Below are 23,265 nucleotides of genomic sequence, written 5' to 3' on the forward strand. Positions count from 1 at the left end.
ATCGAATCATTGCTGCAATGTACTATTCAATATTTTTTATTGTTAACATTTCAGGGTTTTTTTTTTTTTTTTTTTTTTTTTGCAAGTGATTGTGTTGCTTTTCAGGTTCTCAAATTACAAATGTGGAATGAAACGTTTTAATATTTAATTAATTCACTCACTGAGGATATAAATATAGTGAACTGTTTATACGGTTGTTTTCGGATTTTGTACAGAACTGTAGCTGTATTCATCACTGTGTCTCTCTTGCACAATAATATACAGCAGTGTCTTCATTCTTCATATTATTCATCTGCAGATACATCTGTTTCTTGCTGTTGTCTCTGGAGATGGTGAAGCGTCCCTGAACAGACTGAGAGTAGTATATACTACTACCAGATGAGATGTATGCCAGCCACTCCAGACCTCCTCCTGAAGTCTGTCTGATCCAAGATAAGTGTGGGTCACTACTAAATCCAGAGAATGTACAGATGAGTCTGTGAGATCCTCCAGGTTTAATGACCACTGACTCAGACTCAGTCAGTGTTTGACACCAACAGACTGAAAAACAAACAGTTCAACATTAACATTTACAACACTACACATGACTAAGTCTGATTATCAACAGGTTTTCAAGACAATCTTACATTCTGTGATAGCAAACATGAAGATAAAACCCAGTTTAGACACAATATCCATTGTCATGTTATGAAAAGAGCAGGCTAAAGTATCAACGTCACAAACAACGGAGTAGAGGCTTTTTAAAGAGGACGAGGAGAAGTAAGTTTGCATAGGGTGCCCCCTAAAGGTACATTTACATTTTCTGTGACCTTATTGACCTTCATAACTATGTCTGCCTTTAAATGTCTTGTATGTTTATATGTAGTAGTTCAGAGACATAGTAGTGTCTCACATTGGCTGTAATGAGGTAATGATGTGCTTGACAAAGAATATAATTAAACTAACAGTCTTTAATAACACTCTTTAAAAGACACAGGAAAACGCAAAAGATAAATAAATATAAACACAACCATGTAGAATGAAAATGCTTCTTTACTACTATAATCATTGATTCTCCACTGATTAGACTGAAAATCTGCTAGAAAGATTATCATTCAAAAATCTTGATGTGCTGAATATATAACTGATTATAAATGTTCACATAGATTGGATTGCTGTAGAGCTCAAATTAATTCTAGAATAGAATTGAAAATTTTCAGAATTCAACATTAATCTATATATATATATATGTGTGTGTATGAATAAATGCACACACACACACTGTATAAATGTTTTCTTGATTTATTCAAGTGTACATCAATTTCTAAAAACCCTGAGTATTAATTATAAAAAGTGAAGTGTGCTGAAACATTTTCTAGGACCCTCAGAGATCACATAGTTTTTGTGTCTTTTGTGTCTTTTGTCTTACTGTGAATCTCTAGCACAGTAATAAACAGCTGTGTCTTCAGTCTTCAGGCTTTACACCTCTGGTGTCAAGAGACTGAGCATAATATGCACTCCCTTCCGGGAGTACGACCAGAAGAAGCTAATTGTATGTATCCAGCTCGAGCACTGGACACATACATCCACAGAGTTGCCCTGTGGAGAAAGATGCAACCATGGTTCCTCGATGGAATGAGATGCTGCGTCTCGATGACATACTCCCGGCACCCCTTCCAGTGTTTGCTTCTGATGCCAGCGGGGCGGCATGTGCTTTTATAGCTTCCTGGTCATTTACGTCAGCCCGCCCCTGATGTCACGCCCTTCCATTGGACGGATTGTACATGGTATTCAGAGTCGCTCACGTAAAAGGCGTTCCTCATAGCATTTCAATGCAGTGTCTCGTTCCCTCGAGCAACCATGGTTATATACGTCACCTGAGATGTTATACTTTAATGTTACTTAATCTATATTTACTTTTGTTCAGGTACATACAGTTTTTTTCTTAAATTAACCAACAATCTCTCACCAATTAACAACAATAATATTATGGTCAATAAAATAAAATGCATTAGAATTATAATCATTATGACAACGTGTATGAAAAAATGGCTCAAAACTCTCAAAGTACTTATTTTTTACTTATTGCCATTGTGATAATTCAGAAAACTATGTAGCCACTGTCTTGTCTTTTTTCTTCTTCTTTTTTTTATAGCCAAAAAAGTTGTCATATTATGAGTAGTGTTTAATTTACTTGTTTAATTTACTCCTTATGTACTGCTTATTGTTACACCATTTACCATTTGATGACACTGATTGTTGATTTAATGAAGCCCAAGTGCCACCATCAGGCCTATTATGTGAGCATATGCAAATACATTTTTTTTAATAATTCTGCATATATATATAATTTTACTATAACAATAAATGCCCCTTTTTTCCAGGTCCCCACTTTTGTCCTGTTAAGTTGTCCATGGTTTGTTATTTAATACTGACCCAATGTGGCCAAGTGGGGCCTAAGGTTGGTTAAAAAAATCAATGTTGATGGACATTCACCGGCATTGTTCAGTCATTTTAAGACATATAGTTTCTAGCTCAGCAGGTAAGTGTTTGTTTGATTATTTGTTCTCAATTATTATTATTAGTAGTAGCAGCAGTAGTAGTAGTAGTAGCAGTAATAGTTTATGGTATTTTTTCTTTCCCTGATGAATGTCATTAACTGGTATCTGTGTTGTTAGTTATTATGTGATGAAAGGAGTAATCTATACAACCTGGCTGCCCAACTGCATTCTTCCATCTTAGAAACATTGCCAAGCTACGAAACATGTTATCTGTTTCTGATGCAGAAAAGCTAGTTCATGCATTCATAACCTCTAGACTGGACTATTGTAATGCACTTCTAGGTGGTTGTCCTGCTTCGTCAATAAACAAGCTACAGGTAGTCCAAAATGCAGCAGCTAGAGTCCTTACGAGGTCAAGAAAATATGATCATATTACCCCAATTTTATAGTCTCTGCACTGGCTACCTATTAAGTTCTGTATCAATTACAAATTATCATTACTTACCTATAAGGGCCTAAATGGTTTAGCTCCTGTGTACCTAACTAGCCTTCTACCACGCTACAGCCCACTAAAGTCCACTAAAGGAGGTAGAGCTTTCTCACATTTGGCTCCCAAACTCTGGAATAGCCTTCCTGATAATGTTCGGGGTTCAGACACACTCTCTCTGTTTAAATCTAGATTAAAAACACATCTCTTTCGGCAAGCATACGAATAATGTATCTTTTAAATTGTGAGTGTAGTTGCATCTGATCAAAGGTGCATTTTTATTCATTAGCTTGGGTTAAACTAATTTTACTTTGTTGGATCAGCAGCTATGCTAATGATGTCTCTATTATGTTTCTATGTTTCGCCACGGGATTTACATCCCGTGGTTACTAGGATTTACACAAACTCCAGTCTGGATCCAGAACACCTGAGAAAAGATGATGCTGACCCTCAGAGGACCTCAGATGATGCTAACCCTGAATCAACAAACAGAACTAACAATTATTTCTACATGTGTGACTGCATCATATAATAACTTAATTAATAATATTGATAGTTCATCGTCTAGCTGACTACGTCTTGTATTATTATTATTATTATTATTTCTAAAATCCTGTCAGATGTGCACAAACTACTAGCTACTACTAAATATTGTAGAAACATAATTTTCTGTAAAGTTGCTTTGTTGCGATTTGTATTGTAAAAAGCGCTATACAAATAAACTTGAATTGAATTGAATTGAATCCATTATTACTGTAAGAGAAATTAAAAATACTGAATATTATGAACTGTACAGATTATACTTCATACAGAAACATACACTACTGTATAGTATGTATATAAATACTAGTCAGTATTGAAAAGCAAGTGTGAAAAGTGTAATTAAAGTTTAATAATTATTAAATAGTATTTATTTTAATTTTTTTTGCATTTAGTACATTCAAAACAGATGAGCATTATGTTCCCTTTGAGTCGGTCACGTTCGACGTTATGAATGGGATCTTGACCGAGAGCCCAATCACCTTGAGTGGTACAATATGAGCCAATGGTACACAAAGTACTTTGGTCTGCGGAATTTGCATCGCGAGCTCCGCCCCGCCGAGCTGGTATATAAGGAGCAACGCGAGCAACTCGCATTCAAGCTTTCGCTTCGGAGCCGAGCACATCCCTTGCTGCAATCACCGGAGTGTTTACAAGCAAGAGCTGGTGTTGGTGTGACGGTGCGATTCAGCGGTTCGTCATGGGTTTCCTGCGACAGCTCTCGCGTTCCCCTGAGCGCTTCAACACTCCTAAAAGAGCAATTTATCTCACAAAAGAGATACGGGCCGATTTGCGTCTTTTTAAAGATGTCATTTCGCGCGAGTGTTTCTGGGTGCGGTCGATATATCGCTCCTCGTGACGGTCACGATCGCTGTGTCATGTGTCTGGGCTTCCAGCACGCTGAGACTGCGTTCGTGGATGGCTCATGTTCTCATTGCGGGGACATGACCATCTCGGCGTTGAGATCGAGACTTGATTACCTTAAAAGGTATAGAGTCCCCTCTGCCACACCCCGTTCTAGCTCTTTTTCTCGTAAGAGGGCTACTTTGGCTGGTGGTCAGGGTGATCTGAGGGTTACTGTGTGGGCTTCCCGGACGAGCGAACCTCCTCGGGCCACACCCCACTCACATACGCCGCAGCCAGTTGAGTTCCCGGGATTGGGGTTGCTGGACCCTCTCAGGCTCCTGACATCTCATTCGGGGCTCGCGAAGAGGACCGTATGTCGATCACGCCGCATCCGATCCCGATCTGACGGCGTGCTTTCCCGGGCAGCGGAGAGCATCGGGCTTGAGTGGAATCCTCCACCCTGTCCTGAGCGCTCAAGGCTGGACAATTGGACCGACCTCGCTCTCCGGGCAACGAAGGTCACTGCGCGCTCCTTGGGTCAGGTGATGTCCACTTTGGTGGTCCAGGAGCGCCACCTATGGCTGAGCCTGGCAGACATGAGGGAGTCTGATCAGGCTCACCTCCTCAACTCCCCGGTCTCCCAGGATGGCCTCTTTGGCGACGCAGTAGAGAGCTTTGCCCAGCAGTTCTCTGCCGCCCAGAAGCAGTCTGAGGCCATCAGACACATCCTGCCCCGGCGGCCCACTGCTGCTTCCACCCTGCCGCTGACACAACCGCCTCAGCCTGCTCGTCACCGAGGGTGCCCCCCTGCGGCAGCTCAGCTCATTAGGAGATGGTAGCAGGGGGAGAATCCTTTGTTCTCATTTTCTTTTTGTTCCGCCACTGGCCCTGCGACCGGTGGTACCCAAACCTTCACTAAAAGAGCTGTTTCCTCCTCCTCCGGGTCCCAAGAGGCCACAAACGACAGTTGGCGACGTGCTTCCTTGCCGCTCTTGTTCTCCTCTCCCCTTGCCAGTTTCCATGCAAAGACGGCTCAAGAACACTTCGCCTTCTCATGCCCTCTTTGCTACTTGGAGTCAGACTAAGGGACGCTATGCCTCCCATGCCGGGGCTGTCTGCTCCACCATGCTTCCCCACTGTGGGTACGCCTGTAGTCCCCTTGACCCCGCTGGTTCGGTTCCTGGGAGCCTGGCTAGAGCTACCCAGGCCTTCCCGTTGGCTCATCCGGATGCTCAGGCTCGGCTACACGATTCAGTTTGCCTGGTATCCCCCCAGGTTTCGGGGTGTCCGCACGACGATGGTGGGCAAACACTTCGGATACACTCAGGTAGACCTGTTTGCCTCTCCAGAAAATTCCCACTGCCAGTTGTTTTACTCCCTGACCGAGGGCACCCTCGGCACGGACGCCCTGGCACACAGCTGGCCGCTGGGCCTGCGCAAGTATGCTTTTCCCCTAGCGAGCCTTCCTGCACAGATGTTGTGCAAGATCAGGGAGGACGAGGAGCAGGTCCTCATGGTTGTGCCTTTTTGGCCCGGCCGGACCTGGTTCCCCGAACTTGTACTCCTCACGACAGCCCCTCCTTGGCCAATTCCTCTTAGGAGGGACCTTCTTTCTCAGAGATGGGGCACCCTCTGGCACCGACGTCCTGATCTGTGGAACCTACATGTGTGGGTTCTGGACGGGTCATGGAAGGTTAAGGTACCTTGCCACCACAGGTGGTAGCTACCATCACTTCAGCTAGAGCCATGTCCACCAGACATGCCTTGTGGAACCGCTTCGTCACTTGGTGCTCTTCACGGCGTGAGGACCCCTGGAAATGCCCAATTGGGTCAGTGCTTTCCTTTCTTCAGGAGGGGTTGGAACGAAGGCTGTCTCCTTCCACCCTCAAGGTCTACGTGGCTGCCATTTCGGCTCACCATAACCCTGTTGATGGTAAGTCTCTTGGGAGGCACGATCTGATCATCAGGTTCCTGAGAGGAGCAAGGAGGCTCAATCCGACTCGCCCTCAGCAAGTCCCCTCTTGGGACCTCGCAGTGGTTCTATCAGCACTGCAGAGAGCTCCCTTCGAACCCTTGCTCTCAGTAGAGCTAAAGTTTTTATCTTTGAAAACTGCGCTCCTGACGGCTTTGGCTTCGGTGAAGAGGGTTGGGGACCTGCAGGCATTTTCAGTTTACGACGCGTGCCTGGAATTCGGGCCGGCTAACTCTCAACTCTCACGAGGGGACTTGCTGAGGGCGAGTCAGATTGAGCCTCCTTGATCCTCTCAGGAACCTGATGATCAGATCGTGCCTCTCAAGAGACTTACAATCAACAGGGTTATGGTGAGCCGAAATGGCAGCCACATAGACCTTGAGGGTGGAAGGAGACAGCCTTCGTTCCAACCCCTCCTGAAGAAAGGAAAGCACTGACCCAATTGGGCATTTCCAGGGGTCCTCACGCCGTGAAGAGCACCAAGTGACGAAGCAGTTCCACTTCAAACCATAGGCATGTCTGGTGGACATGGCTCTAGCTGAAGTGATGGTAGCTACCACCTGTGGTGGCAAGGTACCTTAACCTTCCATGACCCGTCCAGAACCCACACATGTAGGTTCCACAGATCGGGACGTCGGTCTGGGTATGTGCCCAAAATTCCCACCACTCCTTTTAGGGATCAGGTGGTGAACTTGCAAGCGCTACCCCTGGAGGAGGCAGACCCAGCCCTGGCGCTGCTCTGTCCAGTACGTGCGCTCCTCACCTACGTGGACAGAACTCGGTGCCTTAGGACCTCAGACCAGCTCTTTGTCTGTTACGGAGGCCAGCAGAAGGGAAAGGCTGTCTCCAAGCAGAGGTTATCCCACTGGATAGTGGATGCTATTGTCCTGGCTTATAAGGCTTGAGACCTGCCATGCCCCCTAGGGGTGAGAGCTCACTAAACTAGGAGTGTAGCTTCCTCCTGGGCACTGGCACATCGCGCCTCACTAGCAGACATCTGTAGAGCTGCGGGCTGGGTGACACCTAACACATTCTCGAGATTTTATAATCTCCGTGTAGAGCCTGTGTCCTCCCGGGTACAGCCATGTGTGGGACCAGGTGCCTCCATGTGTCGTGATTCTCCTTTCTGGGTAATCCCACGTGTGCATGTCCACAGTAAGTCTTTCCGCAGCATGTGTCTTTCCCTTGGCAAGCCCCTTGCCAGCTCTGTCGTTGAAACTTCCACCCTGCGGGCTGGGTACCTCAGAGTTCTTATGTATCACCACCTTGGTAGATACCTGCCATCTGTAAGTCCTCCCACGGGCAGGCAGCCTGCTAGCATATTTCCAGCTGGAATATGCTACCCAGTGTTTTCTGTGTGAGCTATAGGCTCTCACTCGTGCTGGCCTCACAACAGGGTGCTATCACTCACACGGGTCGCTGGAAGACAGCCATGTGGCATTTTGTAAGGGACCCCATTCGTAACGTTGAACGTGACCGACTGAAAGGGAACGTCTTGGTTACGTATGTGACCCTCGTTCCCTGAAGGAGGGAACGGAGATGTTACGTCCCCTTGGTACTTTGTGTACCATTGGCTCGTTTTATACCACTCGAAGGTGATTGGGCTCTCGGGCGAGATCCCATTCGTAACGTCTCCATTCCCTCCTTCATGGAATGAGGGTTACATACGTAACCAAGACGTTACTTAAGAGCTTGTAATTCATACATGTCCCAGCATTTCATTTCCCATGATGAGTTTCCGAACAGTGTTTCTGTTGCACAATAGCATAATATACTGACTGCAGTGTCTTCAATCTTCAGCTGACTCATGTGCAGATAGAGATTACAGCTGTGCTTAGATGCTGTTAATCTGCCTTCCACTGACTGAGCTAAGCTCTTATAAGCATCTGAATAATAATACATCTATTCCAGTCCTTTTCCATGTTTTTTTGTGCGGATCCAATACATGTGAGTGCTACTAACAGTAAACCCACTGCAGGCACAGCTCAGTTTGTAGGAAGCACCTGGAGAAACAACTACTGACTGTTCAGACTGTGTGAGCACAACCTGCAGATAAACACAACATTTAGAATTATGAATATGAATATTTACACAAAAAAACTGTTTGTTTATCCAGGGGATTTACTTAGAAGATACAGCAGCCAGCAACAGCAAGAGAAATGAAGTGAACATGGTTTGTATGAAGGCTGAACCGGTGATGAGTCCTGCACTCCACCGTGTAGCTTTTTAAATTAGGGCTGGTTATTTTAATGCGTTAATTATATTAATTAATTATGGAGAAAAATAACGCATTCAAATTATTAATGCATTTAATGTACTTGCCCCGCCGCAGACCTGTGTGGATCATCTGCCATTTCATACGGTCGAATATGAGGCAGGGCAACAACTTACTGTGTGATGGAGCCTAGAGACCTAGGCCTACCTGTTTAAAATTGTGGCTCATATTTACATCACAAGTACAATATCATATGAGGTGCAAATGTGATACTCATCTTATACAACAGTTCATTAAGAAGTTAATATTGTACTATTTTAGATGCAATGTTGTCTGTTTTGCTCAATTTTGCCAACCAAAATATAAAGACAAATCAGAACTGTTCGTCCCCGAGCAATCTACAGCGGCATTTCATTTCTTAATCCACATTTTGAACGAATTCGGTGAACCATTTGGTGCATTGAACCATTGGCCATAGTCATGTTGGCTTTGAAGTGGCACTGCACAGACCGATCGGTGTTTGACATCAAAGTACAGTGAGAGCGATTCAAAAGCACAAGGAGTTGTCTTCTCTCTAAAGCTCATGCGGTTCCTTGACACGCACCGATCGGTCTGATGGTGATGACCCTCTTCAAGAAGAACAAGCCTATTGATTCAATGAACCATTCACAAATAACCATTGACTTCACTCCTAAATGAATCTGCCATTTGAACAAATCAAATGAATGCATAAATGTCTCGATGACTTAATCATCAAGACATTTACCACCATCTACTAGCAGTTTTAGTTTATTATTTAGAGTATAATTTTATTAGAGAAATAATTTTATATTTTTCATAGTAATAATAATAAAATTAAGAAAATAAATTATTAAAGTTATAGTTCACCAAACCAAAAATTACAATTCTGTCATCATTTACTCACTTGGTCCAAAAGAGTATATGTAATAAATTTTATCAAACAAAACGTTTCTTGCTGAACCTACTTTTTGTAATATCTGTTTGATGATTTGCACAACAGTAACTTCAGATTATCTTTTCAAAGTTATTTCTACAAATTTGATGTGCGATTTAATTAGATTAATTAAATTAATTAATCTAATTAATTTTACAATTAAATAAATCACCAAGTCATGTAATAAATTTGATTTAAAAATGTAACTGCTTACCATCCCTAGTTTAAATGTGAAACAGACATCAGTTAATTTGCATTGAAACCTTGAATTAGCAAAAACTCAGGAGTTTAATCCAATGAGGTTCATTTCATGAACAATAGTATACCTCCTAATGATATGAAAATAATATTGTACATGCATGCAGCTATTTTTTATTTGTATTTTTTTGTTTCTCCACATACTCTTTTAAAAATATTTTGGTATTTTAATCATGCAGAGTCCGATTACATCTGTTTGTTTAGTTTCTGCAATGTTATTTTGTTAAGATAGGCTCTAGAGACCTATTTGCTTGTTTTTATGTCACAGTACAAACATTACCAAACAACAGAATGACACGAGCTTTGTTGAATTGTCCTTATTCAATTATTTTGTGTAGACAGATATTTTGTCTTATCTGTCTACTTTCTTGGCAGGTTTTGTGTAAAGTACTGCAGTTATTTGAGTCACTGTGTCTCTCTTGCACAATAATACACAGCAGTGTCTTCATTCTTCAGGCTGTTCATCTGCAGATACACCTGCTTCCTACTGTTGTCTCTGGAGATAGTGAACCTTCCTTGGACAGACCGAGAGTAATGTGTTTCTTGGCCATCAGATCTGATCAATGCCAACCATTCCAGCTCTTTTCCATTCTTCTGTCTGATCCAAACCATCCAGTAGCCAGCAATGTCCAAACCATAGGCTGTACATGTCAGTTTATGAGATTCTCCAGGTTTCAGGACTGCAGCCTCAGACTCAGTCAGTGTTTGACACCAACAATCTGCAAAATAAAACATGAGATCATTATACATTTGTGTACATTTAGATAAATATACAATCATATTCTGAACAGTAAAGTCTGGAATCATACATTGAGAAGCCAGCAACAGTAATGTAAATCCCAAGATTTTATGTTCCATAATTGTGTACTGAAATTTTGAGCTGTACAGTGATACAGAACTGATTATGAAGGGTTTAAGAAGGTCATAAATTTGCATAATTTATTTAAATATTCAGTTAGGAATGTATCGTATATAAGCAGTGGAATCATATTTCTGAGTCTCACGCACACTATATATTTATTTATTTACCTTTTTATTCATTTATTCATTTACTTCATTTTTTAGTAATTAATTTAATTTATCGAATTTAACGAATAAACCATATTAAGAATATTTTTATATTTTTTATATTTAAGTAATTTCATCGACTTTTAATTATTGCCACATTTTGTTTCCAATAATAAATGTGCAGATTATTTAAAGCGTTTATTGATTTAGGTCTTATTATTATATATCTTAGGTTTTGTTTTATTGTATTTAAATTTTTTTGTCCTTTAAAGTATACTGTGCTTGTAGATGTTTCTCTGGAGATGATGAACTTATTTTTTAATGAATCCTTCTCTATTCCTTCTATTCTATTCCTATTCTCTATATATTATATATATATATATATATATATATATATATATATATATATATATATATATATATATATATATATATATATATATATATATATATATATATATATATATATATAAACACAAATATTCTTAAAATAAGTGCCAAATAACCAGTGGATCATTATAGAACCTTTAAGTTCAACTTTGAACCTTTTTGATAGCTAGAAGTTCTTTTCTTTGCACTTAAAGGTTCTTTTTTGAACTCTAAAGGTTCAATCTCTTCTAAGAGTGTGTATTTACATTTACATAAAAATTTAGCATAGCTTTTTTTGATATCTTGTATCACTGCTATTCTATGCATAGCTGATGTATATCCTCCACTGTTACACCGATTAAAACTTTATAAACTCATAAATCATGCAGTAATGACTCATTTGGAACAAAACATCAAACTAGACTTTTATATTTTCTGAAGTGTTTGCCCATATAAATCTCATCCTAGTTGCCAGTGCTTAGTTGTAGAACAGGGTAAAAGGTGGGCCTATGCTTAATTTCTTAATTTAGCTTTATTAATGAATTCATTAATGAATAAACAAATTACTATGTTGTGAAAAGCTTTTGGCGATGATTCAGAACAGAAATTTAATTTTTTCATAATTTAATATGCCCTGAGATTAACAACTTGGTTAAGACTCTAAACACAAGCAGCATTATATTTTCATATATTTAAGTTCATTCTTGTAACGGGGTCAGTAGTTTTTGTTCAGCCATCCTGTTTTTTGTCTTACTGTGAGTCTCTAGCACAGTAATAAACAGCTGTGTCTTCAATCTTCAGGCTTTTCACCTCTAAATGCAGCATGTTTTTGCTGGTGTCTTTGGTGATGGAGAACTGTCCCTGTAGAGACTGAGCATAATATGCACTTGAGCCAGCGTCTATAAATCCAATCCACTCCAGTGCTTTCCCTGGTTTCTGACGGATCCAGTGCATCCAGTAGCTGCTCATTGAGAATCCAGACACAGTGCAGGACAGAGTCACTGATTCTCCAGGCTTTTTCACCACAGAATCTGAGGAGGTCAAAGACTGACCACTAACAGCTGAAAAACATAAAACAAATCATGTTAGATGATTTAGAAGAGTGAAATTACAACAGTAATATAGAACTAATGGGAGTTTCTCACATGAAATAATTATCAGCAGGAGTCCATACAGTAGCATCTCCATCTCCGCAGTAAAACAGTGACAGTTACACTGCAGATGTTTGTCACTGGACACATGCACTGACTGAAAGTTTAGCTTTTATCAGTTTTTGAGTGTGGGAGACACTGACCCTTCCCACAAAATTATTTGCATCTTTGCAGGTTTGCAGATCTGTAGTTTAATGCAGTAATCTGAGAATTATTACAGTAGACAAGGGAAAATCTTCACTTATATATAAATAACTGAGTTATACATGTAAATTATTTTACTTTTTTCTCAGTAATTATTTATCATCAGCATTGCTCAGTCCTTTTCCAAACAGTTTCTGGTTAGCAGGTAAGGTTTTTTTATTTTATTTTTGTTCTTTATCTTTAAGGTAAGGCTTATAAGATCTGTGTGTGATGGTGTTTCAAACAGGCCTAATACCACTTCAGAGACTCTTTTTCATATTGTATAACCAACATATCGTCACTCCACCATCATGTTTCTCATGAATAGTTTTTGAACAGGTGCTTGTATTTGTGCTTCCACTGTGTCTCTTGCACAGTAATACACTGCAGTGTCTTCAGTCTTTAACTGACTCATGTGCAGATAGAGATTAGAGCTGTCCTTAGATGCTGTGAATCTGCCCTGAACTGACTGAGCTGAGTTCTTATTAGAATCATCATAATAATAAATAATCCATTCCAGTCCTTTTCCAGGTGCCTGACGGATCCAGTTCATGTAAGCGCTACTAACAGTAAACCCACTGCAGGCACAGGTCAGTTTGTAGGAAGCACCTGGAGACACAACTACTGACTGTTCAGACTGTGTGAGCACAACCTGAGAGTCAATACCTGTGGATAAAAACAACATGTAGAATTATAAATATGATTAAAGCTGCAAGCAGCGATGAACGGGCCCTCGCACCCGGGCTCACCGCCATCGTGTGGCTTTAGTAAAAAGGTGAACGTTGAGAAATATGCATTTAATGTCCTAAATATAAGTTGAATATATCAAAGTATATCCCATATATGTGCCAATCTTCCTGTTGCCAGCAGGTGGCGCTATCATTATAATGGAATATTGGCCTTCAGATGTGTTCAGGCCAGGACTTTTATCAAACATGTGAAGTTTGGGGAAGATTGAACATTTTATGCTTGAGTTACAACAACTTCTCTTGCTGTGGCAAGACATCAAATTTTGTCATGGCGCCATGGAAACACCCTTTAACAAAAACTCAAGATCTTCACAATTTAACATCGCACAGGCCTTTATATTAGACTGACCACAAAAAAGACATTGATGTTGTAAAATTTCTAGGAGTAGTTTGTCGCAGTGTAAAATATGCCACTTCCTGTTGCCAATAGGAGGCGCTATGACTTTAACTGAATATGGGCATGTCAATATGTTCAGGGTCAGAGTCTCATCAAACATGTGAAGTTTGGGGCAGATTGGACATTGTATGTCTGAGTTATAGCAACTTCATTTTTCATGGCGAATCATCGAAATTCGCCAGGCCGCCACGGACACGAACTTGAACGAAAACTCAAGATCTTCGCAATTTAACATCGCAAAGCCCTTTAGATTAGGCATACCAAATTTGGTGTTGATCTGAATAAATCTCTAGGAGGAGTTCGTTAAAATACAATGCATGGAAATGGCAAAAATGACAAAAAATTTGCTCATAAAATAAAAAATATCTGACTTCCTGTTGGGTTTAGAATTTTGCTCCAAGAGTCTTTTTTGTAGGTCTTGGTGTGTTACATGTGTGTACCGATTTTCATACATGTGCGTGGAACGTAGCTCGAGGCGCACACCGCTGAACGTGTATAGGTGGCGCTATCGAGCCATTTTGCCACGCCCACTTCTGAAACCCATATCAGACGTAAATTTTCGCCAGTTCGGAGGTGTGTGCAAATTTTCCTGACTTTTTGAGTATGTTTAGGCCTTCAAAAAGGCGATTCATTTGGCACCGTAATAATAATAATAATAATAATAATAATAATAAACGAAGCAGATACAATAGGGTCCTCACACCTTCGGTGCTCGGGCCCTAATAAAAAACAAAGCAGATACAAGAGGGTCCTCGCACCTCGGTGCTCGGGCCCTAAATATTTACAATAAAAACTATTTGTTTTATCCAGGGAATTAACTTACAAGACACAGCAGCCAGCAACAGCAAGAGAAATGAAGTGAACATGGTTTAGATGAAGGCTGATCTGGTGATGAGTCCTGCACTCCACCGTGTAGCTGTTTAAATATGAAACAGACATCAGTTCATTTGCATTGAAACCTTGAATTAGCAAAAACTGTGGAGTCTGTTGAGCTTGAGACCAGTGAGGTGCATTTTATGTTCAATAGTACCACCTATTGATATGGAAATTGTACTTATGTGACAATAGTAAACGTTGCTGTTGTTTGATTTGAAATCTTTGTAAATTATATGTACACATTATGTAATAATATGTATTAATTTATTTGATGTATATCTGGTATATTTCTGGTATTTTTTATTGACTTTTAATTACAAATAAACAATTACCAGTTCTCTAAGGAATTATCATTCTGTCATTAATTATAAATTTTCATGTTATTGTCTTGCTTTCTTCTGTGGAACAGAAAAGTAAATATTCTGGCTGCTTTTTTTCCCATGTAATATAAAAGAGGTTTGATTCTGTCAAAGTCCAAAATGATTAAATGCCATTAAATATTTTATTATTGTAATCATTTAACTTGAATTTCTGTGTTTTGAGAAGTAAAATCCTATAGGGTTGGAAAGACATTGTGACACATTGTTTTGATTTTGAGGTAAATTATTCCTTTAATATGATACATTCTGTTTTTGTTATGTGTATTATGGGAATTATTAGTGTTCATGTGGATGAGAACCTGACCAATAACCCAAAAATTAGAATTTTTCGCTACATAAGACATTAACTGATGATTTTGTTTTGGATTACATGTGGATTATTGTTTTTGTTTAGTTTTTTTTTTCAGTTACAATACTGACAAAACAGGATTGGATGTAATATCTGTACGTCTGTAAAACTGCCTAAATAAATCCCCGGAAATTTCATTAAAAAATAATATTGTCTCTCATCTTCAGATCAATCACTCATTTACTAGTTTTAAATAGAAAACATGTCAGTTGAGTCTGCATTGATATATTTGGGGACACACAGAAATGGATGTGTTCAAACAAAATACACTGATTGTCAGTTTTCATTTATCATCGAATCATCCGATTCCAACAAATCGTTTAGCAAATTTAAGGTCTTTTAATGGAGAATGTGAAAATAAAAAGTAATCATTTTTTTAAATTTGCACATTGTGACTCATTTTGGCAGCACAGGCACATTTAGCAGATTAATTTAATAAAAAAGGCTACGTTTACTTGCAAAGGCTAAAGCATCACCTGACCCATTTAGTGTTTAATATTTACTTATTTATTTGCTTTGATTTTGCCATATTGACCTTGGAATAATGTCATAAGATGTTGAATACGAAAAGGGTCTCCAAAAATATCCAATCTATTCCATCAGACATCGGGTTCTGAGATTTTCATTGATGTTATGACCTGATATTAGTTCTTATGGTTATTTTTAATGATAATACAAAATTCTTTGTCTGATTTATAAAATAAAGTATTGAAAGTCTTGTCATTTTGTTTTTGGTAAAATTGTTTATGATCAAGTTTCAGTGGAAAACTGTTTAATAATATGTGACACGTGTCCCGAGCTCTCATCAGCATCGCCCTGGAAACCGAGCAGTCGCACCTGCACCTGCTCATCATGGGCTGAGTGGCCACACCTGCGCCCCATCAAGCTCCCCATCCATAACTACATAAACCCAGCAAACGAATGCAGAGGTGAGAGATGTCTCCACAAGACTTGGCTAACCCCATGTTCTATTGTTTCTGCAGAGAGCAGTGTGGAGCTCAGAACACAATACAGCGCATCTGCGACTGATTCCACTGGCCTGGAGGCTGAAGTCAGGCGTTTCTGTCAGGCCTGCCCAACCTGCCAACGGACATCACAGTGGTCCCCCAGCCCGCTGATACCGCTACCCATCACTGAGGTGCCCTTCGATCGGATCAGGATGGATCTGGTGGGGCCGCTGCCGAAGTCCACCCGGAGGCATGAACACACCCTTGTCATCGTGGATTATGCCACACACTAGCCTGAGGCCATCCCCCTCCGTAAAGCCACCATGAAAGCCATCGCCCAGGAGCTGTTCCTTCTGTGTAGTCCCATCACATCCCAGATTCTGACTGACCAGGGCACCCCGTTCATGTCCCGGATGATGGTGGATCTGTGCAAGCTCTTAAAGGTCCAAAAGGTTCACGTGTCCCGAGCTCTCATCAGCGTTGCCCTGGAAACCGAGCAGTCGCACCTGGACCTGCTTGTCAATGGCTGAGCAGCCACACCTGCACCCCATCAAGCCCAAAATAATTGCTTTCAGCATTAAATGACAGGATCTGTGATCTATTAAAGAGATGAAAAAAACAGACCAGAAATATGTGTTACAAGCACTTTAAGACATGTCGTTAACATCTAAGATTGTTTGATAAACAGATCTTTAACTTCATGTTCATCTGACTTCAGTGTTTAATGAAATTTGTATTTGTATAAATACTTAGTTCTTCAAGAATTTTACATGCATGTCCAAAATTTCTGTATTTTGGACAGAAGTTGAAATTCCCCATTATGCCAGATGATTCCTGCAGTGATTAAAAAAGTAGAAAGAATAAAGATTTCTGAATTGTATTGTGTTTCTTAAAAACAAATATTGAGACACATGCAGTTCTGTCAGCACTGATGACTAAATAATATAAATTTATTGCTTGATTAATTAAAAAGTTTGCAATGTTTAGTGAAAAAAAAAATAGTTAAAGATCAAATAAATGGAAGAAGCAAATAACAAATGCAGCAGTAGGCACTTTTTATTTGTATACAACACTTTTGCATTGTGTTTCCAAGCTGTCTATGCAGAGAATACAATAATTCTTGCACAGGTCTTCAGGCATTTTGTGTCACTGTGTATTGCGTGCACAATAATAAACAGCTGTGTCCTCAGTCTGAAAGCTTTGACCTCGTAAGAAGACCGTGTTGCATGAGGTTTCAGCAGTGAAACTGATCTTATTCTTCATTGTGTCACTGGTGCCTGTATTTCCAGAACTACAGAACCAGCCAATCCATTCCAACGCTTTTCCAGCTGAGTGTCGTATCCAGTTAGTACAGCCACCTCCTGATGCTGAATATCCAGTGATCTTACAGCCAATGGAAAATGATTCTCCAGGTTTTATCACCATGAGAGCAGGCTGATTCAGCTCAATGCAATTAACACCTGGGAACATACATTTGAAAACATTGTCATTAACTGAAATGAGTTGTGCACATTATTGTCACAAAACCTCTGAACATATTCTAAATAGTAGCAGCTACAAGACTCTCTAATAAACCCATAGTATAGTGTTGATACTGTTACTCACTGGGTGCTGTAGATAAAATCATTAGCAATAATCTAAAATACATGATTCTGTCTCTCAGGTGGGACCTGTGACTCTATCTAGACCGCAGGACTTAAAGAGCTCGTTACTGTGTCCGCATGCACCTGTTTACATAAGGAAGGAGATTTGCATCAATACTTTTTAGTGAACAAATTCAATTCAAACTACAAAATGAAAATTTCCCTAAATTAAATAGAAAACACTGAAGTCTTTTTTGTAAATGAGCCATTAAAAATCATTAAATATCTTCTGTTTGTTTCCTCTTGACACCTATTTTACAAAATGTTTAGATGTAAAATCTAATTAAACAAAATTCTTTATTCCTTATAATTAGTGCATGAAAAATGCACAGATCTCAGCACTACAGAAATATTCTTCTGTAGTTAATTTCTTTCTCACATTCATTTATTTTGATGTACTCATGGACTTTTTCTCCTTAAATAAAATGCATAATGTTTATTTGCGTTTCTTTAGAATTTAGAAATTGGACTGCCTATCTCTCTGTCAAGAAAATTAACATTCATTCAGTGACATTTGAAGCAGTGAACTAAAACTGCTTGACAAGAGCGCCACCTCTTGGAAAAGGAACAGTACATCTGGAGCATCAGTGAAGTCAACAGTGAAGGTGGTTTTTGTATTGCTTTGACACTGAACTCATTCACTGTGACTCTCTAGCGCAGTAATACACAGCAGTGTCTTCAGTCTTGAGGCTGTTCATCTGTAGATACAGTTGACTGCTGGAATCATCTCTGGACACTGTGAACCTTCCCTGAACTGACTGGGAATAGTACTTCTGAGAACTGGACGTGCCGATAGTTGAAACCCATTCCAGTCCTTTACCAGCTGCCTGTCTCACTACACCTGCCCAGCTGCTGCTGAAAGTAAATCCAGAGGCAGTACAGACCAGACGAAAAGATTCACCTGGTCTCTTTACCACAGCTTCAGACTGAGTGAAGGTCTGACAATGAATATCTGTGGAAGAGAAAGAAATATAATAAACTGAAAATTCAGGAAAAATGTATAACTATTTGCTCGCTAAAAGTATTTACAGTAATATTATTATTATTATTATTAAGAAAACAACAAACCATTTAAAAACAGTAGTATCAGGACTGAATTAATTATTGTTGCCATTGCTAATGATGCTCTTCAACAAAAGCCACATAAAATCAGTGAACAGAAACAGTTTATGAAAGATAAACATTACAGTTTTGCATGAACTCCTCCTCCAGCCTCAATTCTTCTTTTACATGTGCATAAAAAACAGACATTTGTATGTAAAAAATAAGTATGTGACATTAAATTTGTGGCAATAAATTTGAATATGTGACATTTATGAGAAAACTTTTCATATGTGTTAAATGACTATGTAATATTTTTAAAGCATTTTTAGCTGAATGAAATGTGTGAATGGATTAATAAATCCTTATGTGTTAATGATTACTGTATACTGGCACAGCTTGTAAATTACTCTGTAAGAATATTTATATGGGGACTGGTGTTGGATGCTGATGAAAGTCTAGAAATGTCCCTGGTGTTATCTATATCTGATTCTTGCATGTGTTCAGGTTTTTGTACAGAGCTGTGGCTTGTTTATTTTCTGTGACTCTCTGGCACAGTAAAACACAGCTGTGTCCTCAGTCTGAAAATTCTTCCCCTGTAGAAACACTGTGTTTTTGGACGTGTCCTGGGTGAAACTGATCTTGTTTTTCACTGAGTCTTTAATGTTAGTGCCACCACCACTACAAAGATATCCAAGCCATTCCAGTGCTTTTCCAGGTGGTTGACGGATCCAGTGAATGCAGTAGCTTGATTCTGAAATCCTGCAGGAGATGGAGAATGATTCTTGAGGTTTCACAACCATAGATGAAGGTTGAGTGAGCTCAACACAGAAAACACCACCTGAAAATAACAATAAAATAATGTATTATTAGTTATATCTCAAAATGTCTGATAACAGAAGCTTATTTCACTAATATAGATAGAATAAAAGATCAGTCAAGCTCACATGATGCAGCTGCCACCAGCAGTAATAGAGCTGATGAGAAGATCGTGATTAAAAATGATGTGAATTTCTCCTTCTGTGCCTAAGACACACTTCACTTTAGTACATGGAGTAGATGGAGAATTTGCATATAGTCTTTTTTTTTTTTTGTCCAAGATGTGAAACTTCTTTTGCCATTTAATCTTTAGTCTGTTTGATATCTTGTATAATCTGTTGCACCATCAGGTTTTTAGATGTCCAATAAATGCATTTTTAATATAAATATAAACTTTTATTCTTTGATATGGAGGCCTATTTAGAGATTCTTATTGGTCGTATTTTTGATCATTTTAAACACTACACTTTTATAGCAATTTGTAGTGTAAATTTGAGAAACCTCTTTATAAATCTATTGTATAATCTAGGTCATATAATTTGATGTTTATCAAAAAAATTATATAGTGAAAGTTGAAAAAGTGGCAAATAAATGCATATACCAAACATTTCAGACACCTCCAATGAAACAGCATGAGCACAACCCATATTCAACAAACAAATTTAGTTTAATATTTGGTATTTAATTTATTAAAAACAATTAAATATTAGGTACAGTGCAATATTTAAGCAGAACTGTGTTTCCTACTAGGCCACAGATCTGTCTGCACAGTCAGGCTGATGTTTTGGAAAAAACAACACGATTTCCAGTGTGATTTTACATATATACAAAATTTCAGTAAACAAGATAATACTGAGTAACTTTACAATTTAGTTTTGTCAGTATTGCAATTATCTTTGTTTTTGCTCTGTCAATGCCATCGAAAGAACAATTGTGCCTCACAATTCTCTGCTGTTTTGTTCCAGTTTATAAAAACTGGATACATGAATGCAATCCACTCCAGTGTTTTCCAGGGATTTCTCTCACAACAGCTGCAGCACAGTTACTGAATGAAAATTCAGAGGATGTCCAGAACAGCTGAAAAGATTCACCTGGTCTTTTTACCACAGCTTCAGAGTGAAGGACTGACAATGAATGTCTGTGGAGGGGAAAAAAACAAAGTGAATACACTAAAACATTTACAGTATCTAAAGCTGACGATAGTAAATTAAATTTAATCTAAGAAAATGGCATTATTTACTGACCATGTAAAAATAATATTAAGAAGAGTAAATTCATTTTTATCATAATTGTCAAATGATTGTCCGACCTGTGCTGTCACAAATACAGACACATTATTTGTTGCAGCTTAAGAAGAAAACACATTACTGTTTTCCATCAACTCCTCCTTCCATCTGCATTGCACATTTTCTTGCAATGAACTGAATGATAAACAAGTGCACAGGATTTTTCTTTATATTGGTTCAAATGACACATTACTTGGTGATAAATGATGCAATTATTTCATTATAAGGATTTTTGGGGAATTTTGTTGTACAAGCTAAATTAATGTTTATAATTCCATTATGACATTTAAAAACCAGAAAGTCATCAGAAACACTTTTTATTTGTGATATGACAATGTTTCTGTACAGGGAGTATATTAGCATCTGTTTCTTTGGCACAATAATACACAGCTGTGTCTTCAGCTCGCATATTCTTTCCTTGCAGTGTTATTGTGTTACTGGAAGTGTCTCTGCTGATACTGAACTTGCTTTTCAGAGAATCCTTGTAGTCTATGCTTCCATCACTCCAGATGAATCCAATCCACTCCAGAGCTTTTCCTGCAGGTTGACGAATCCAGCCTGTATGCTCACTTGTAACTGAATATGAGACTTTACAGTTGATAGTGAGAGTGGCATCAGGACGGACAGTCAGAGACTCAGGCTGAGTGAGTTCATATGAATCAATACCTGTATCAAATCAAATAATACCTGTTAATAAGAGATCATGATCTTTTGATCAACAAAATGATGAATCACACAGAAAACAGACTAAACTTACAGGATATGACTGCCAGAAGCAGCACTAAAGATGAAGAGATCATGGTTTGTTTCTCAGCACAGTTTGACTGAACTGAAGTGATTCTTCACTCCCTCTAGTGATCAGATGAATGTGTAAACTGACTCATGCCTGCTGCTTAAATATGCAACAGGAGATTTACATAATAATACAGAGCTAATGAACTTCACGTGCATAACCCTGTCCTGAACATTATTTTAAACAAGGCTTTTAGGTTTTAATTTAAGTCATTATTTACATTGAAAGAGTCATTGAACAACGATCATGTAAAGTCAACTGTATTATTCCATTATTTAATCATGCAATACTTAATACTCCTCATGTTATTATTATTATTATTATTATTATTATTATTATTATAACAGGGATCTTTTATAAATATTACTAACACTGAGAGTTTTTTGAAAAAGAGTTGAACACCTAGAAGTGACAAAATTATAATGTATTTCTCTCATTTAAAACCTGTTAACTGTCATCCCGTCCCGAATACGGACGCCTACGTTGACTATACTCTATTACAAACAAATCTAATCTAATCTTGACAAACTATATATCATTGGAAAGGTCTAAGACTCCCAAATAAATATTTTACCAATATTTTTTTGTTAAAAATTATTTAAGAAAAGTAATAGATTAATTTATGACAAAAGTGCACCCTCAGAAATCTACATTACAAAAGGAGTTTTGACCTTTGTTTAAAAAAAAGACTTCCTCGTTGCCTTTTTCTCTATCACATTTTAGAAATCAACAGAAGTTATATATCACTTGAAAACATAAAATCTCCAAATTCATCCTTCAAAACCCATTTTAAAATCAGACATTGCATTACCATGTAAATGTCACATCAAAATCATGTTACAAAATGTTTTCAGACATTAATTATAAAAATGTAGGTTTGTATCATGCACATTCAAGTCTATCTTCAAAAACTTGAGTGACAGTTAAAGGGTTAAATATTTGTGACATTGAACTTTATAAATTAAATGTTATTTTTTTCTTTGCTCTACAAACGTCAAATTATTTACATCACATATTATTTATATATACATTTTTTTTACTATTTTACTTTTTTGACAGTTTTGTAAATATGTATTGTCTGTAGTCTGTATATGTATTTTTATTTTCTACACTTTTACTTATTTTAATAACAGCTAGTTGAAACAAAGTTTTCTTTTTTTATATTTTATTTTATTTTTGTTAGCGTATTTTATTTAATGCAATAATGATTTTTCTCTCTTTTTTATGGTTTTAGTTTTAGTTGACTGTAATAACCCTCATTCTGCAAGTGGATCTGTTGGACCTACATCAGGAAGACTGTAAATATAATTTATGTAAGTTATATTAAATAATTATATATAAATTATATAACTATGTTAGCAATATGTTTTAATATATTTCATTAATCCTATAACATCTCTGATCTGCTGAAATTTGAATCTGGCAGAGTGCTCTTCTATTGTAATATCAGCAGTATGTTCATCAAAGATTAATAACTTTGACCTTAACCTTCACTATAACTGTGATAGTAGAAGTAATCTA

General features: G+C 38.3%; 1 long non-coding RNA gene and 4 gene segments (V, D, J or C); all 5 read right to left on the reverse strand.

The window, feature by feature from the left end:
• Positions 1–228: 228 nt before the first annotated feature.
• On the reverse strand, positions 229–701 carry LOC113100256 (Ig heavy chain V region 914-like). The segment is given in 2 exon segments: positions 229–540; positions 627–701. Coding segments are annotated over 2 exon segments (366 nt in total).
• Positions 702–11,880: 11,179 nt separating this feature from the next.
• LOC113100252 (Ig heavy chain V region 914-like) lies at positions 11,881–12,412 on the reverse strand. The segment is given in 2 exon segments: positions 11,881–12,191; positions 12,276–12,412. Coding segments are annotated over 2 exon segments (354 nt in total).
• Positions 12,413–12,762: 350 nt separating this feature from the next.
• Positions 12,763–14,496, reverse strand: LOC113100253 (immunoglobulin heavy variable 3-30-3-like). The segment is given in 2 exon segments: positions 12,763–13,130; positions 14,434–14,496. Coding segments are annotated over 2 exon segments (411 nt in total).
• A 3,911-nt stretch (positions 14,497–18,407) lies between these two features.
• Positions 18,408–18,945, reverse strand: LOC113100250 (immunoglobulin heavy variable 3-7-like). The segment is given in 2 exon segments: positions 18,408–18,757; positions 18,874–18,945. Coding segments are annotated over 2 exon segments (360 nt in total).
• Positions 18,946–19,637: 692 nt separating this feature from the next.
• Positions 19,638–19,837, reverse strand: LOC113100247 (uncharacterized). Its single transcript, XR_003289590.1, has 2 exons — positions 19,794–19,837; positions 19,638–19,687 (listed from the first exon to the last, which is right to left on the reverse strand). It is a non-coding gene; the product is annotated as an uncharacterized LOC113100247 (long non-coding RNA).
• Positions 19,838–23,265: the final 3,428 nt, after the last annotated feature.

This window comes from Carassius auratus, unplaced genomic scaffold, assembly GCF_003368295.1.
Source record: "Carassius auratus strain Wakin unplaced genomic scaffold, ASM336829v1 scaf_tig00217206, whole genome shotgun sequence".
Taxonomy (NCBI): Eukaryota; Metazoa; Chordata; class Actinopteri; order Cypriniformes; family Cyprinidae; genus Carassius; species Carassius auratus.